The sequence below is a fragment of the Pristiophorus japonicus genome, chromosome 3 (genome assembly GCF_044704955.1).
Source record: "Pristiophorus japonicus isolate sPriJap1 chromosome 3, sPriJap1.hap1, whole genome shotgun sequence".
Classification (NCBI taxonomy): Eukaryota; Metazoa; Chordata; class Chondrichthyes; family Pristiophoridae; genus Pristiophorus; species Pristiophorus japonicus.
In genome coordinates this window covers 117,209,270-117,226,976 of record NC_091979.1, presented here as the reverse complement: position 1 = coordinate 117,226,976, position 17,707 = coordinate 117,209,270, and the positions used below count along the sequence as shown (strand labels likewise).

The 17,707-nt window shown below is 43.7% G+C and overlaps 1 protein-coding gene across 1 annotated transcript in view; it reads left to right on the top strand.

Moving 5' to 3' along the window:
- chrna1 (cholinergic receptor, nicotinic, alpha 1 (muscle)) overlaps positions 1-17,707 on the top strand; it is a 63,132-nt gene that overhangs the window by 31,542 nt on the left and 13,883 nt on the right. Inside the window, exons 3-6 of the mRNA XM_070874714.1 lie at positions 1,308-1,352; positions 1,528-1,637; positions 7,109-7,304; positions 13,387-13,624. Coding sequence (XP_070730815.1) covers positions 1,308-1,352; positions 1,528-1,637; positions 7,109-7,304; positions 13,387-13,624 — 589 coding nt within the window. The remainder of the gene's footprint in view (positions 1-1,307; positions 1,353-1,527; positions 1,638-7,108; positions 7,305-13,386; positions 13,625-17,707) is intronic.

Genomic DNA, 17,707 nt, shown 5'->3' with positions numbered 1-17,707 from the left:
ACAAGCCCAGTTGATCCAGTCTTTCTTGATATGTCAGTCCCGCCATCCCAGGAATCAATCTGGTGAACCTTCGCTGCACTCCCTCAATAGCAAGAATGTCCTTCCTCAAGTTAGGAGACCAAAACTGTACACAATACTCCAGGTGTGGCCACCACTGGACTGCGGTGCCCTGCCATGTCTGTATTTAATAAGCTATTTACTAACTTACAGAAATAAACTTAAGACTAAGGGGAAGAAATTGGTCTCCTTTGTGCCTCTCGTTAACGCCTCCGGGGGACAATAATGGGGTGCTAATGGTTTACCGACCAGGCACGGTGATATTATCGATGAGCGCGAACCTCCATGGCGAGTTAGCACTGACACCGAAACTTACTGCCTCGATCTCCTGCGTCCCGGAGATCATGACATCATCTGATGCGCAGTGCCCCATTGTCGCCCTGGATGTAAAATTCGCTTCCGCCCTCTGCAGCATCGCCGGGCAGCAACAAGGGCAGCTGCAGGAGGCATTGTGACCTTGAGGAGTGGTAATTAAAGGCATTGGTGGTCAGGTAGGCCAAACTGTAATAATGTCCTCGTAGTGCGGTGTTTTCATTTTTCCCAGGCCGTGATTGATCAGCCCTGCACTCTCTTAGAGTGCTTGGGGCTGCTCTTCGCGGATTACAGGTGCCGTTGCCGACCATTCCCAGCCTTAGCCTCTAATGACATCAACTTTGGCCGGTCCCATTGAGGGAGGGAAGGTGCCTGTGAATCCGGCAGCGCTGCACGGGACATTGTGCAGCGCTTTGCTTCTATCAACCCTCTTGCTCATTTTTAGTGCTTGAGTTAGCGCTCCACTTCCCTCTTAGAGCACTAAACCGGAAGTTTGCGTCAGATTCAATTGTGTAGTGCCCGGCGATACCTTTGCACGCCCGCAAAAGTTATCGCCCCAAACAGGGCGCTACGTAATTTCTAGCCCTAAGAGTCTTAAAAGTTGGGCTGACCTTTATCTCCAGCTGCTTCTCTCGCTCTCTTAGTTACAGTCTTTATTCACATGATTATTTATAGTTATATTAATTTGTTTAGCTAATGCTAATACTCACCTACCATCACCTGCCTGCAGTCCTGTGACGTCACTCCTTGCTTTTGCTGTTCTTTTGGAATTCGCCGGAATTGTATCTGCTGCCTCTGCTGCCGACTTCTTTCCTGCTCTGTTTAAGTACTGCCGCTTCTGCTGCTGACGCTTTTCAGGGTGCATGTACCAGAAATCCACATTTAAGAATATCATTATACTTTGAGTCATGGCTAACGTTCTCCTATTGTTCTATTAGGATGAAGTAAATCAAATTGTGGAAACAAACGTGCGTCTGAAACAGGTAACAAGAAAAAACAATTGTTTTTATTTGCTCAGGTCTACATTTTAGTATAAGTGAAACATATCTACTAAATACTTAGCTAGATTTGTACTGTCTCTAAAATGTAATACTTTTTCTTAACTAGCTACATTTAAAGGATTATTAAATTGACACTTGAAAGTTGTTTCTTCTTTAGCAATGGATTGACATAAGGCTTCGCTGGAAACCAGCTGATTATGGTGGAATTAAAAAGATCAGGTTGCCTTCTTCTGACATTTGGCGCCCAGACATTGTTCTGTACAACAAGTAAGTAAACATAGTAATATTGAAAATATATGGACATAGGTTAGAGACTTGGTCATTTTCAAAGTTTTAATTATCATGATGACCCATTACTGGTATTTCTTTAACAATGTGACTAATCTTAACTCTGTCCCCCACAGAGTGCAGGACCCGCCTAGTATGGAAGATTAATTATGGTCCCTGTTATGTATGCATGCCAATGATGTACTAATGTACTGTAACACTAGACCTGAAGAATGTATCTTCACCCTGTATAAACCTTACCTGTACACCAAAGGGTGCTGCTGCTGGAGACCTAAGGGTCACCTGTATACTGCAGGTAACCCAGTATAAAAGACACCTCTTGGTGTCCGGACTCGAGGAGCTGCAATAAAGGACTACAGTCTGTACAGTTCAAGTGCCATACTCTGCCTCGTGAAGTCATTAACACAGTGCCTACATATACAATAACTGGCGACGAGGTCACGAATTCCACGCACAACATGTATAATCTCAGCAACTTCCAACAATTCACTGGTGGGGAAGATTGGGACGCCTTCGTGGAAAGGTTAGAACACTTCTTCATCGCCAACGACCTGGATGGGGACTCACCGGCCACGCTGGCGAACAAGCGCAGGGCCATCCTGCTCAGCAGTTGTGGGCCCACTATCCATGGCCTCGTCGGGGACCTGCTAGCCCCAGCGAAGACAACAACCAAGAGCTATGGGGAGCTTGTAACCTTAATACAAGAACAACTGAAACCCAAAGAAAGCATCCTCACAGCCAGGCACTGGTTTTACACTCACCGGCGCCCCGAAGGCCAAGAAATTGCTAAGTGTGCTGCAGATATAAGAAGATTGGCTGCACCTTGTGATTTTGGCGACCACCTCACTGAAGCACTAAGGGACATTTTTGTTATTGGGATCAGCTACGAGGGCCTCCTCCACAAACTGTTCTCGGCAGAAATCAAAGTCACCCTGCAGAAGGCAATCAAAGTGAGCCAGCCTTCGTGATTTCGGTCTGCGACTCCAAACGAATGATGACCCACACCCAGGACTCTAAACCGACGAGCGCAGTGAACAGGATGGCTACTTTCAAAGACAGAAATGCTGCCCCGAGTCCCGCAACTCTGAGTCCGCCACATGGGGCCAACCGGCTATCCCCGTGCTGGTGCTGTGGAGGAAACCACAGGGCCCACCAGTGCCACTACAAAGACTATACCTGCAAAGGCTGCAACGCGAAAGGTCACCTTCAGAGAATGTGCAGAAAAAGCTTTACTCACCGCATCACTGAAGAGTTGGCTGATCACCTGGGCTCCAACACTGATGAAGACGAAGCTGCTCAACCCCTGGAAGAAGAGTGTGGAATTTATACCTGCTCTACCGAGAGTTCCCCATGGAAGATGGAAGTGGACATAATGGAGTTCCAGTTTCGATGGAGATTGACACAGGGACGAGCCAGTCTTTGATGAGCCAGATGACCTTCGAAAAACTTTGGAACAATCCTGCCAAACGACCAAAACTGTCGCCCATCCAGGAAAAGCTGCTCACCTATACCAAAGGCACCATCCCAGTCGTTGGCAGCATGGACGTCCAGGTGTCCCAGGGCGGCGCGATGAACAAACTCCCCTTGTGGATTGTTGCCAGCGATGATCCAACGCTGATGGGAAGAAGTTAGATAAAGCAGGTCCAAATCGGTTGGAGCGACGACGGCCTCCGGGCCCCAGCGATCGACATCCCACACAGCCCCAAACTTGGATTCATTGCAGCTCCTAGAAATCCTACTGTCCAGTTCGACTGCGCGGCGACGACTGCACAACACCGTGGCGAGATCACCCAACCCGAACATCCAGACCTCACCTTCCGGGACGTGGCAAAACTCCAAGGGAAGAAGATCGGTAAAAAAGGTGGATTCCCGACGTCTGTGGCCGAACCTGAGAAGAAAAAGATCACCACAGCCTACCTCGAGGAGAGCGAGAAGACGGTGGCCGCACCACAAGGCGAAGAACCTAGAATCAAAATGGCCACGACCAGACCACGAGGGGCAGCGTTGGAGGAGCAACACATGGCACTGAGGGCCGAACCGGATTGGAAGGCCCCCTTAAAGGAGACTGGTAACCCAAAGAAATTAAAGGGACAGTTTCATTCTAGGCACAGCGATGCCAAGGACATTAAAGTTAAAAGTGCAATAAGCGAATGCAGGTATGCAAATGTAACATTAAATTGGGATGCCGGATTAACTAATGAAAAAAATGCAATGAATGCTTGTGAAAGTGATGTTAGCAACAAGTTTGTACTGTTAAATGATGATGCTAGAAATTTTAATATGATAAATGTAACCCTGTATGGAGACACCGATACACAAGAGAGTGTTGTAAGTGCTAAATGTGATAATGTGAAGAGAGATAACAGGGTAAAATCGACTATTTGTGATCGGAGCCAATGTGTCATGCATGCAGAAAGTAGACTGTTAAAGGATACCGGGTTCTACATGTACAATGTAAATTCCAGAGGAATCCCCTCGTGGGAGACCCCCAGGTCCAGCGGGCTACCTGACCATGTAGCCTGGGCTTTTGGGACAAATGTGATGCCCCAGGAAAAGCTCACATACACCCAGTGGGAGCAGACCCACTGCAGGGACAGTGGTCAATGGGCAGCACAGCCACCACCACTGGCAACCTGCCCAAGATCGGCCCTACACCCACTGGCCACCAGGGCCAGCACCAGGAGCGAGAGGCCAGTACCCTCCCAAGGAGTTCGACCTCCAGTGCCATGAAGACGCACTTCGAGCATTTAAGTCTGAGTCCCACTCTATCCAAATCCAGTAGAACCTCTTCCAGGTTGTTCACATTTTCCTTGAAGTCACGACCGGTGATCAGAATGTCATCTTGGAACACGACGGTTCTGTGAACGGACTTCAGTAGACTTTCCATATTCCTCTGGAATAGTGCTGCAGCCGAGCGAATTCCGAAAGGGCACCTATCCTTTGTGCATGTTAATGCATGTAAGTCTCTTCGACATCTCGACCAAATCCTGTGTCATATAGGCCGACGTCAAGTCCAGTTTTGTGAATGACTTCCCTCTGGCTAGCATCGCAAACAAGTCATCAGCCTTCGGTAACGGGTACTGATCTTGTTTCGAAAGCCTGTTGATCGTAGCCTTGTAGTCTCCACAGATTCTGACTGTGCCATCACTTTTAGCACAGGAACAATGGGGCTGGCCCATTCATTAAATTCAACCGGTGATATGATCCCTTCACGCTGGAGTCTGTCCAGTTCAATTTCGACCTTTTTCTTCATCATATACGGCACTGCCCAAGCTTTATGATGGATGGGTCTTACATCTGAGTCCATGTGGATCTGCACCTTGGCTCCCGTGAAGTTGCCGATACCCGGTTCGAACAGCGAGGAGAACTTGCTCAATACTTGGGCACATGTATCTTCCTCCGATGACAATGCTTTTATGTCTTTCCAGTTGCATCTGATTTTCTCCAACCAGCTCCTGCCGAGCAGCGTTGGGCCATTGCCTGGAACAATCCACAGCGGTAACTCGTGAACCGCACCGTTATATGACACATTAATTTGTGCACTGCCAATCACCTTTATCAGTTCTTTGGTGTACATGCGCAGCTTGGCGTTAACAGTGCTCAGCCTGGGCCTCACAATCTTAGTATCCCACAGCTTATAAAATGCCCTCTCGTTCATGATCGATTGACTCGCCCTCGTGTCCAGTTCCATCGATACTGGTATCCCGTTAAACTTCACATTAATCAAAATTAGTTTACTCTTGGTTATGAAGGAGTACAGTCCATACACTTCCTCCTCTGGCATCTCGGATTGCGTATCCGGATCTGTGCTAGTCTGACTCTCATCCTCCATGTGATGCGTCACAGCTCGCTTGCTCATCTGCGGACACTTGCGCTGGAGATGCCCCACTCTCAGACAGCCTATGCAACTATATTGCTTAAATTGGCACTGCTGGTGCCGATAATTTTCTCCACAATGCCAATACGGAGACATTCCCGCTGGCGGACTTTAGGCAGCCACAGGTTTCGCGAACGCAGCTGGATAGGCCCTCCCATGTGCCGCTCTGCCGAATGCCGAATCAATCGCATTTACAGAGGTTTGGTTCTTCACCGCTATTTGCTTTCGACTCCTATCCGTCGTCATACATGATTGAGCGATCTCGATGGTTCTTTTTAAATCTAACTCCTCCACCGTCAGAAGTTTGCGCAGGATCATCTCATGGTTGATACCAATGACAAAAGAAGTCCCGCAGCATGTCTGCCAACACAGTCCCAAACTTGCACGGTCTCGCTAGACGCCTCAGGTCGGCAACGAATTCCGCTGCGCTCTAGCCCTCCGATCGAACGTGTGTATAAAACCTATATCTCGAGATGATGATGCCGTCGTCTGACTTAAAGTGCTCCCATACCAATGTACACAACTCCTTGTACGTTTTCTCTGTTGGATCACTAGGCATAAGTAGATTCTTTATCAGACCGTAAATCTTTGAACCGCACACAGTGAGGAATACGGCCCGGTGCAGATCTGCATTGTCGACCCCCTTCATTTTGTTGGCCACGAAGCACTGGTTCAAATGGCTCACAAAGTCTGCTCAATCTTCTTCCTCCACGAATCGCCCTAAAAATTCAATCGTGCTCATTTTGCAAACAAAGGTTCATGTATTCTCGTCGCCAAATGTTATGTATGCAATAAAGATTCAAACGGAGTATTGTTTAACTAAGCAAGGTACAACCTTGGTGCTGCTTTATTTAGGCCCAAAGTGCCTGACTCTCAAGATGGCTGGCCTTTTATACCTGAGCAGCACCATGTGCGTGCTGCTCAGTGGCCTCCAACAATGACGCCATCTGGTGGCTACAAACAGAATGTACATACATGACAGTGAGGGACACACGACTGTGAGGGACATGGGAGTGAAACGAACACAGGAGTGAATCACCATTGCAGTCATTTAACTCTGATTCAAGCTGAAAGATGTCAGTATTAAAATAATCAGTGTAGGAAGAGTTGGAATCTTTCTTTATTTTGTCCACTCAAGGGGTTAAAGATTATCAACATTTTCCACTCGTTGGAGCAGCTGAAAATCCTGCCAGATCAACTTCTGGCGACTCCAGGGTGAGCAAGTGGCCTGGGAGATTTTAACTGCCCATTTGCCTGATTTCTACTGGGAAAATAGGGTGAAAATCATCCCCAGTATTTCACGATAGTAGAATTACACTCTATCAACCTAGCTTATTTTACGAGCCTTACAAACTCAAGATTAGCATGCAGTGGAGATTTTGCACTTTGTTTCCATTTTTGAATCTTTGTAAGACTGTGATACTATGGATCTTAACAAAAAACGAATGCATCTTTGTAGATAATTATGGCTATCTAAATAACTGTTTACATAAACAGGGAAGTTAATCTAAATGCTGCCATTTACCAGAAGCATTACAGTACTCAGTAATAATTGCATTTTGTCTTCCTACAGTGCTGATGGTGATTTTGCCATTGTTCATATGACCAAAGTGCTTTTGGAATATACAGGAAAAATAGTCTGGACACCTCCGGCAATTTTCAAAAGCTATTGTGAAATTATTGTAACACATTTCCCATTTGACGAACAAAATTGCACCATGAAGCTGGGAACCTGGACATACGATGGTACAAGAGTTGCTATATTTCCGGTATGTTTAAATCTTCATCTAAAATTTAGCCTTTTGCTGTAGTATTATTAAAAAGCAAAGCACCCTCTTTACATGTGAAGTTTAATTCCTCTTCTGGAGGTATTGAATTATAGAGGGATACAGATCAGTTGGCACTAGCAGCCTTCCAATACCTTGTCCAAGTGACCATTCTTTAGGCATCAGCCTAGTCTATAAGTCTCAAATATGGACAATCCAATCCTAACCTCACCCAGTATCCAAAAATGTGCCCAGCAAGGGTCAATGGATAATCGCCTGGGGACATCGAATACAAGGGAGCCCAGATCAGTTAGAAAACCTGTCTAATTTTTTGTCTATGGATGGAAATATCTAGCAGACTCAGTTCGGGGAATGCTCCTTCCTGTCAGATGTTCCTATATTTGCTGCACCTAGGCAATCCAATAGCTGCTGGCACAGGAATAGAAAAACCTGCCACACTATATTTAACATAGTCACAGATTTTACAGCAAGAGGAAATAGCCTCTGGGTGTATGAAAATAGAGTTTAGGTTTAAGTACTCTACACAAAGGATGGTGAGTGTATGTAATAGATTGCCAAGGGAGATTTAAGAGCTGACTTCAGGAGAGAATTAGATAAATATCTGGAGGAAATTTTGATAGAGGAGTGTGAGCAGTATCATGAGCTATTTTAATTCCTAGACATTGGATTGTACATCTCGACTGCATTCATTATATCTAATCCTTACATTCGTATCTTCTTAGTTACTCAGTGAACCATAAGAGAGGATAATCATAATAAGTTTATATCAGTTATTTACAGGTTTTAAATGATAAATTAAATTAGTCACAACTCCAGTATCATAACTTGGACTCAAAAATGTAGCATCTACAATTCATTAGAGCTAATGTTCTTATTATATGCTGAAATCCCAGGCACAAAGGAAAGGGAGATGGGCAGAGGTCTATGATGCCTAGTCTTTGCTCCCTTTACATTGCCTGGGGAGTTCTGGGATTTAGCTCAATGAGGGGGAAGGTATTCTATTAAGGCAGAGGGGACACAACTGGCTCCTCAGCTATTTACCTCCCTCAGTGCCAGAAGTTCACCCATTTTAAGGGGTCCACAAAAGAAATGGACTTTAATCCTGATGCCCAGCCCCTCTCCAATTGAATCAGAAAGGCAGACAGCAAATACCTGCAGTTCCAAAAATTGTATGTTTCTTTTCTTTTGAGGACAGTGGGACAGGAATCACAGGTGGAGGCATCATAGCTGCTGTTTTTGCATTCAGCCGGAAGGCTTCAAAGACAACAGCCATTATCGCTGCTGCAAGTGTCTCAAGCAGTAGCGCATTTTCACTTTATTTGCAGGTGCAAGAAAATTTGTTCTGTGATGTTCTGGTACAATCAATAAACCTGAATCCAAATCTGAAATATTTGTAATTTTCTAGATTTGTAAAGGTTTCAACAAAAATATTTGATAGGGAAAATTGCACAATTCCAATTACATTACACAATTTCAAGTATTGGGGAATGTTGAACACAACATTGTGTTGTGGTTAAGAAGCCTGTTAATTGATGTTGTCATAATGGTGTTTTAATACAGAGCAATTAACAGCCTCAAACTAACTTTCTCTATTATAGTTTCTCTCAGCCCACTAGAGGAAACCAATATTAATTTGTCCAGGACAGGAATAAATATATGAACTGAGGGATAAATATTTCACTGGTCTCTGGACTGGAATGTGATCTGGCGAAGAGGGTATGACTCGCAGAAGATATTTATCCAGACTTGTGAAAGCTGTAGACTAAAATAGTAAGGCTTCTGTTTTCTGGCACTAGAACTTACAAAACTCAGGAAGAACCTCCAGTGGCAAAAACTGCATTGTTATAATACAGTATTAGAAACTTGAAATGATTTGATACCAAAAATAGTACCCCTCCCTCTTATTTTGTCACCATCCCTAAGATACTCCTTTGGGAAGTAATTAATGGGAAAAGGCATGTAAAGACACTTAACTTTTTTCCATCACTCAAAGATTAGGTTTGCAAGGAAAGATACACATATATTCCACATGGACTCCCACATCTTAAATAATGTATGAAAAGGATTTTATAGCCTTACTTTTTTCTGAAAATTGTATTGCTGGAATATTAATATTCTTATGTCAGAAAAAGCAAATTGTTTCAGACCTCTAAGATGCTACATCCATTTTGCATTGTATTAATGACATTGCAGGATTGTTTTCATTCTATAAAAGTAACTTACTCAGACATGATAATTTTTACAAACTGAGGCTAAGAAAAACTACAAAAAGACAGAGATTTCCTGGGTAATCTTGTTGTTTTTAAGCTTGGATACAAAGTATTTGTGCATATCTTGACTCCAAATAGCTCAGTCGCATGTCTCAGTATTTAATTCCTGACCATTCACCGATTGATACTATACAATGAAAAAATCAGCACAGAGTTAAGTGATTATTCTCGGATACATTTACAATATCCCAGATTGCTTTCACAGGACAATCACAATGAAGTCTCTGGTCATCAGATATGCCCCATACAATGTAATTGGCCATGTGGCTGTCATAAATATCAGTTCTCTGGATTGGAAAAAAAAATCTGGGTTTTTATAATTTAGCTTAATACTGTAATTTTTATTAATCCTTTATTAATATTTTAGATAATATATAAACATTTTTTTAAATGCTGTTAGTTTTAACTGTAATTGTGATAACCTCCATTTGTCAACAATTATTTTATAATTAATTACATTCCTGGAGCTGTGGATTCCCAGTTAATAAAGGCTAATCCAGTTCATCATCATAATGGTGTTCTCTTATAAAGTATGGCGTTTGATCCAAAGTAGTACTTTATGGCTCCCAAGCTCCTTAATATAAGTGAAACCTTTCTGGTATGCCGTGTATGATGAGGGACTTCAATTATGTGGATGGACTGGAGAAGCTGGAGTTGTTCTCCTTAGAACAGAGAAGGTTGAGAGGAGATTTGATAGAGGTGTTCAAAATCATGAGGGGTATAGTAAGAGTAGATAGAGAGAAACTGTTCCCATTGGCAGAAGGGTCGAGAACCAGAGGACACAGATGTAAGGTGATTAGCAGAAGAACCAAAGACGACATGAGGGAAAACTTTTTTTACGCAACGAGTGGTTAGGATCTGGAATTCACTGCCTGAAAGGGTGGTGGAGGCAGATTCAATTGTGGCTTTCAAAAGGGAATTGGATAAGTGCCTGAAGGAAAAAAAAATGCAGGGCTACAGGGAAAGGGCGGGTGAGTGGGACTAGCTGAAGTGCTCTTGCAGAGTGTAGGCACAAGCTTGATGGGCTGAATAGTCTCCTTCTGTGCAGTTGGAACTTGCATGCTACATGCTTTTTGGTGCAAATTGATCTAGACTTGAATATGGGGGTATGATTAAGAAGTTTGCAGATGATACAAAAATAGGCTGTGTGGTTGATAATGAAGAAGAAAGCTGCGGACTGCAGGAAGATATCAATCAACTGGTCAGGTGGGCAGAATAGTGGCAAATGGAATTTAATCTGGAGTAGCGTGAGTTAATGCATTTAGGGAGGGCTAACAAGGACACTGAGAAGTGTAGAGGAACAAAGGGACCTGGGAGTGCATATCCACAGATCCCTGAAGGTAGCAGGCCAGGTAGATAAGGTGGTTAAGAAGGCATATGGAATACTTGCCTTTATTAGCTGAGGCATAGAATATAATGCTTGAACTGTATAAAACACTGGTTAGGCCACAGCTGGAGTACTGTGTGCAGTTCTGGTCACCGTATTACGGGAAGGATGTGATTGCACTGGAGAGGGTACACAGGCAATTTATGAGGATGTTGCCAGGAGTGGAGAATCTTAGCTATGAGGACAGATTGGATAGACTGGGTTTGTTTTCCTTGGAACAGAGGAGGCTGAGGGGAAACCTCATTGAGGTGTATAAAATGATGAGGGGCCTAGATATAGTGGATAGAAAGGGCCTATTTCCCTTAGCAGAGGGGTCAACAACCAGGGGGCGTAAACTTAAAGTAATTGGTCGAAGGTTTGGAGGGGATTTGAGGGGAAATTTTTTCACCCAGAGTGTGGTGGGGATCTGGAACTCACTGCCTGAAAGGATGGTAGAGGCAGAAACCCTCACAACATTTAAACATTGGATGTGCACTTGAAGTGACGTAATCTACAGGGTTACGGACCTCGAGCTGGAAAGTATGATTAGGCCGGATAGTCTCTTGTTGGTCTACGCGGACATGATGGGCTGAAATGGTCTCCTTCCATGCTGTAAACTTCTATGATTCTATGATTAACAAAATGATGTCATCTATACTAAACAGCTTGAGTAATAGGCCAGGTCAAAGAAATAGATTTATCTCAAATAGCCGGTTTACCTGGCTTCCAAACATCACAATTTAATGCAAGTTTATTGAAAGTAGGAAAGTGATACTTTTTGTAGAAGTCATCTTGAGCACTGAAGTATGAAAGTTAAAAGTATTTAATAGGAAAGCAACACAACGATTACAGAATTCAACATGCTTGATGTAAGACGAACATATGAAAATGACGGGCAGGAAAAGACCATCTGGTCCATGAAGCCTGCCCCACATTGTCATGAGGCCTAAAGCCTCATGATTAGACATGCCCCCCCTGCCCCCCTCCCTTCCCCCCCCACCACCAGCCATGTAGTCTCCCAGGGGAGCAAAAAAACAGCTAAAAACCCAAGGTCAATTAGGTCAAGGAAAATATATGGAGAATTCTTTTCGACCCCCTTAGGTAATCAAAATGAGTCAAGGATAACACATTGACCATGCTTATATTACCTGGTATTTTATAACCTGTGATCTCTGCCCCTGGCAGGAACTAGTCCAGCTCTCTTTCGAAGGTATGCAGAGAGTCAGCATTTACTGCACAAGCTGGCAACTTGTTGCATAGGTCTACTATCCTCTGGGAAAAGAACCGTCAAACATCTAACCATCTCTACCCTTATACACATAACTCCTGAACTTCCCCAACCTATCAGTAGCAACACACTCTAGCTCTTTAACTATTTCATAGACCTCTATCGAATTACTCCTAAGTCTATTTTCTATGTTTCTATGTATCTCGAAGTAAATAGAACCAGCTTTTTAAGTCTATCTGACTAAGATTGTTTATGTTGGGAATCATTATTTTGGCCCCCTTCTGAACCTTTCCATGAGGGCACCAAAACTGTAAGCAGTTTTCTAAATATGGTATAATCAATGCATTGTTTTATATTATATCATCCTTTTCTTTCTCAACTAATTTCAGTTATGTTCCCTGTAAAATGTAAGTATACTTATTATTGGTTTTCCCAAATACATAGAATTGTACCAATCAAGATTAAATACCACTTGACATAGTTTGGCCCTTTTACCTCATGCCTCTAAACCTGCTTGCAGAAATTTGTTCTCCTCCACAGTCCTAACACTTGCATACATTTTTGTACCATCCACAAGCTTGCCGACCATTCTCCCAACACCTATATCTAGGTAATTTATGAAGATAATAAAAAGCAATGGCTCCAACATTCTTGTGGAATCCTACTGGTAACTGGCCTGCAAGCAGATCCAAGGTGTTAATAACTACTTTCTGCCTACGGGATTGCGGCCAATTCTCAATCCATTGTAGCAACTTCCTACTGATTCCACAAAATTCTGTCTTACAGAGTATCCTTATGAGGTAACTTATCAAAGGCATTGGATACCGTCATTCACTAACCTAGTAACCTCTTCAAATCATTCTTGCAAATTAGTAAGACACAACCTTATTTTCCAGAAGCTGTGTTGCGTGTCTTCGATGACTCTTTCTTTATCCAGGTGATCATAAAGAACATCTCTTATGATCCCATCAAGCAACTTATCTGCAACTGACATTAGACTAAGGGCCTATAGTTCCTTGGATCTGACTTGTCACCCTTTTTGAAAATTGGAACTGCATAAGCAAGGAAACAATCCCAGACTCTAGTGAGCTGTTAAAAAGATAGACAAGGGACTTGAAAAGTACATGTCCCATTTCTTATATAAAATTCAACTGTTGATTTAACATAATACATAATTACAATGTTATGGTTCTTACTCAGGAAAGTGACCGCCCAGATATGAGTATCTTCATGAAGAGTGGAGAGTGGGTAATGAAAGATTATCGCGGATGGAAGCACTGGGTGTATTATACCTGCTGTCCAACCACTCCTTACCTGGATATTACCTATCACTTTGTTATGCAGCGCCTACCTCTTTATTTTGTTGTGAATGTCATCATCCCTTGTCTGCTCTTTTCCTTTTTAACTGGATTGGTATTTTACTTGCCAACTGATTCAGGTATGAAAAGAATATTTGAATATATTTTGCAGTTTGTTATTCCAGGAAAAAACAAATTTAGTTCCATCAGGACTTTAAAATACAACTGTAAACTAAAGTTAGAGATTGTTCCAGCTGTACTATTTTATAAAACACCACTTTTCTGCTTAGTTGCATTTTCTCCCCTTGCCTTCTGCACTCATTTTCTCTGCTCTTCAGTCAAGTTAGTTTCTCAGGTGTTCACATCTGCCTCAAAAGCTCTTCCCTCAACAATTCATGATCCTTTAGCCTAAATTTAGCAGTCTCCATAGATAAATCCTAATCCTCTACATATATAAATATATATAAGGAACATTTTTAAAAACCACCAAGCTCATGGTCTACAGGGCTGTAGTAATACCCGCCATCCTGTATGGATCTGAGGCATGGCCGATGTATAGAAGGCAACTCAAGTCGCTGGAGATATATCACCAACGATGTCTCCGCAAGATCCTGCAAATCTCCTGGGAGGACATGCACACCAACATCAGTGTCCTCATCCAGGCTAACATCCCCAGTATTGAAGCACTGACCACACTCGATCAGCTTTGCTGGGCAGGCCACATAGTTCGCATGCCAGATACGCGACTCCCTAAGCAAATGCTTTATGCGGAGCTCCTTCATGGTAAATGAGCCAAAGGTGGGCAGTGGAAACGTTACAAGGACACCCTCAAAGCCTCCCTGGTAAAGTGCGACATCACCACTGACACCTGGGAGACCCTGGCCGAAGACCACCTGAGGTAGAGAAAGTGCATCCGGGAGGGCGTTGAGCTCTTCGAGTCTCAACTCCGCGAGCGTGAAGAGGTCAGACCCAGGCAACGGAAGGAGTGCGTGGCAAACCAGCCCCGCCCACCCGAACGAATGTCTGTCCCACCTGTAACAGGGTCTGTGGCTCTTGTATTGGACTGTTCAGCTATCAAAGAACTCACTTTGGGAGTGGAAGCAAGTCTTCCTCGATTCCGAGGGACTGCCTATGATAATGATGAAAATAAATTCCCACAATACTGTTCAACATCATTTATTTTGGTTTCTCCCATTCATCTATCATTCACTAGCACTCTCTCTGACTTATCATCCACTATTGTAGCGCACGTTCAGTCCCACACTCCTGTGTATTTCCCATTCACTCTCACACTCTCTCCCATGTATCTCACATTCACTCCGACCCTCTCTCCCACGTATTTCCCATTCACTCCCACACTCTCTCCCATTTATCTCACATTCACTCCACGTGATATCAAGAAACGGCTGAGTGCACTGGATATAGCAAAGGCTATGGGCCCTGACAAAATTCTGGCTGTCGTGCTGAAAACTTGTGCTCCAGAACTTGCCGCACCTCTAGACAAGCTGTTCCAGTACTGCTACAACACTGGCATCTACCCGACAATGTGGAAAACTGCCCAGGTATGTCCTGTCCACCAAAAACAGGACAAATCCAATCCGGCCAATTACCACCCGATCAGTCTACTCTCAATCATCAGCAAAGTGATGGAAGGTCTCGTCGACAGTGCTATCTTACTCACCAATAACCTGCTCTCTGAGGCTCCAGACTTCATTACAGCCTTTGTCCAAACATGGACAAAAGAGCTGAATTCCAGAGGTGAGGTGAGAGTGACTGCTCTTGACATCAAGGCAGCATTTGACTGAGTGTGACATCAAGGAGCCATAGTAAAATTGAAGTCAATAGGAATCAGAGGGAAAACTCTCCACTGGCTAGAGTCATACCTAGCACAAAGGAAGGTGTTGTGGTTGTTGGAGGTGAATCATCCCAGCACCAGGACATCACTGCAGAAGTTCCTCAGGGCAGTGTCCTAGGCCCAACCATCTTCAGCTGCTTCATCAATGACCTTCCCTCCATCATACGGTCAGAAGTGGGGATGTTCACTGATGATTGCACAGTATTCAGTTCCATTTGCAACTCCTCAGAAAATGAAGCAATCCATGCCTGCTTGCAGCAAGACCTGGACGATATTCAGGCTTGGGCTGATAAATGGCAAGTAATATTTGCGCCACACAAGTGACAGGCAATGACCATCTCCAACAAGTGATAATCTAACCATATTCAACGGCATTACCATCGCCAAATCCCCCAGCATCAACATCCTCGGGGTCACCATTGACCAAAAACCTAACTGGACCAGCCACATAAATACTGAGGCTACAAGAGCAGGTCAGAGAGTAAATATTCTGTGGCAAGTGTCTCACCTTCTGACTTCCCAAAGTCTTTCCACCATCTACAAGGCACAAGTCAGGAGTGTGATGGAATACTCTTCACTTGCCTGGATGAGTGCAGCTCCAACAACACTCAAGAAGCTCGACACCATCCAAGACAAAGCAGCTCGCTTGATTGGCACCATCACCTTCAACATTCACTCCCTCCACCACCAGCGCACCGTGGCTGCAGTGTGTACCATCTACAAGATGCACTGCAGCAACTTGCCAAGGCTTCTTCGGCCAAACCCACGACTTCCACCACCCCGAAGAACAAGGGCAGCAGACGCATGGGAGTACTATCACCTGCAAATACCCCTCCAGGTTACACACCATACTGACTTGGAAATATATCGCCGTTCCTTCATCGTCACGGGTCAAAATCTTGGAACTCCCTTCCTAACAGCACTGTGAATGTTCCTTCACCACAATGACTGCAACAGTTCAAGAAGGCGGCTCACCACCACCTTCTCAAGGGAAATTAAGGATGGGCAATAAATGCTGGCCTTGCCAGCGACGCCCACATCCCAGAACGAATTTTTAAAAACTCTCTCCCATGTATCTCACATTCACTCCCACCCTCTCTCCCATGTATCTCACATTCACTCTCACACTCTCCCCCATGTATCTCACATTCACTTTCACACTCCCATATATCACACATTCACTCCCACCCTCTCTCCCATGTATCTCACACTCACTCTTAGTTTCTCTTAAGTAATTCAATTTTTGTTGCACTCTCTTCCACGCTTCTTACAGTAACTCATATATTCTCTCTCTCTTGCACTTCATATTCATTCATAAACTCTCTATCCAACACTTTACTTATGATCTCCACTACATTGACTCACACTTATTTTGTTCACCCATCACATTTACTCAGTCTCTCTCATTTATTTTACAATTATTTGCTTTCTTGGTCTCATGTGTACTTTGGATTCACCTCACATGTATTCCATTTCTACCCACCTTGCCTTCACTCATAAATGCTCTGTATCTAACTACCATGTACTCATTCACTCTCACTTTCAATGCACTTTGCATTCATTTGTAAAATGAAATGATCACACACATCCCTTGGCACCTTGCAAGCATGCTACATTACTACCGCATCAGCAATGAACAGTTGGTAACTTATGATTTTTTTTCAAATCATTACATTCTAAACACTAAAACAAGAATAAACTGCAAATGCTAGAATCTAAAAGCTGAAAGATAATTGTCCTTTTTCCAGAAATTCTGTTTTTGTTCCTGAACATTAATATTTTTCAAAATTATTAGTAGGCTGCTGTTTAATATTTCAGATAAGATTTTATTCTGTCCACCACTGAAGCTACTTTCAATCACTGTGCAGAAGGAGTGATAGAGGAGCAGGCCTGAGTGGGAAAAACACAATTAATCATCTATGTCTTTGTTACAAAATTATATATACTTTTATTATTCTTATTGTGTTTTCCCACGATCATTGGTTATGAATTCCTCAGGTAATGTTTGCATGTGAGCATAACAGGATTTTACTTACTTGCCTTTCCAACTAAAAAAACTGTAACTATAATGCTAGACTATGAGACCATGAGGTGAGGGAAGGGGTGGAATTTATCTTCTGCCCGAAGAAAGTACAAAGGCAGTGGAACGCTACCCACCTGGAGCCACCATTTTCCATTTTAAGGTTGGGGCTTCATTTTCATGCCACTGGTGAGCTGCGGACACCGCACAAGCCTGCTGTGGGAGAGCAGAAAACCTACCCGTTCCCACACTGAACTGGCCGGCAGGTCGGGCCAGGGTTTGTTGCAAATCCTGGAGGGGGTTAAACATGGGCCAGCAGCGAGCTATTCCTCCTGCCCCCACAAAAAT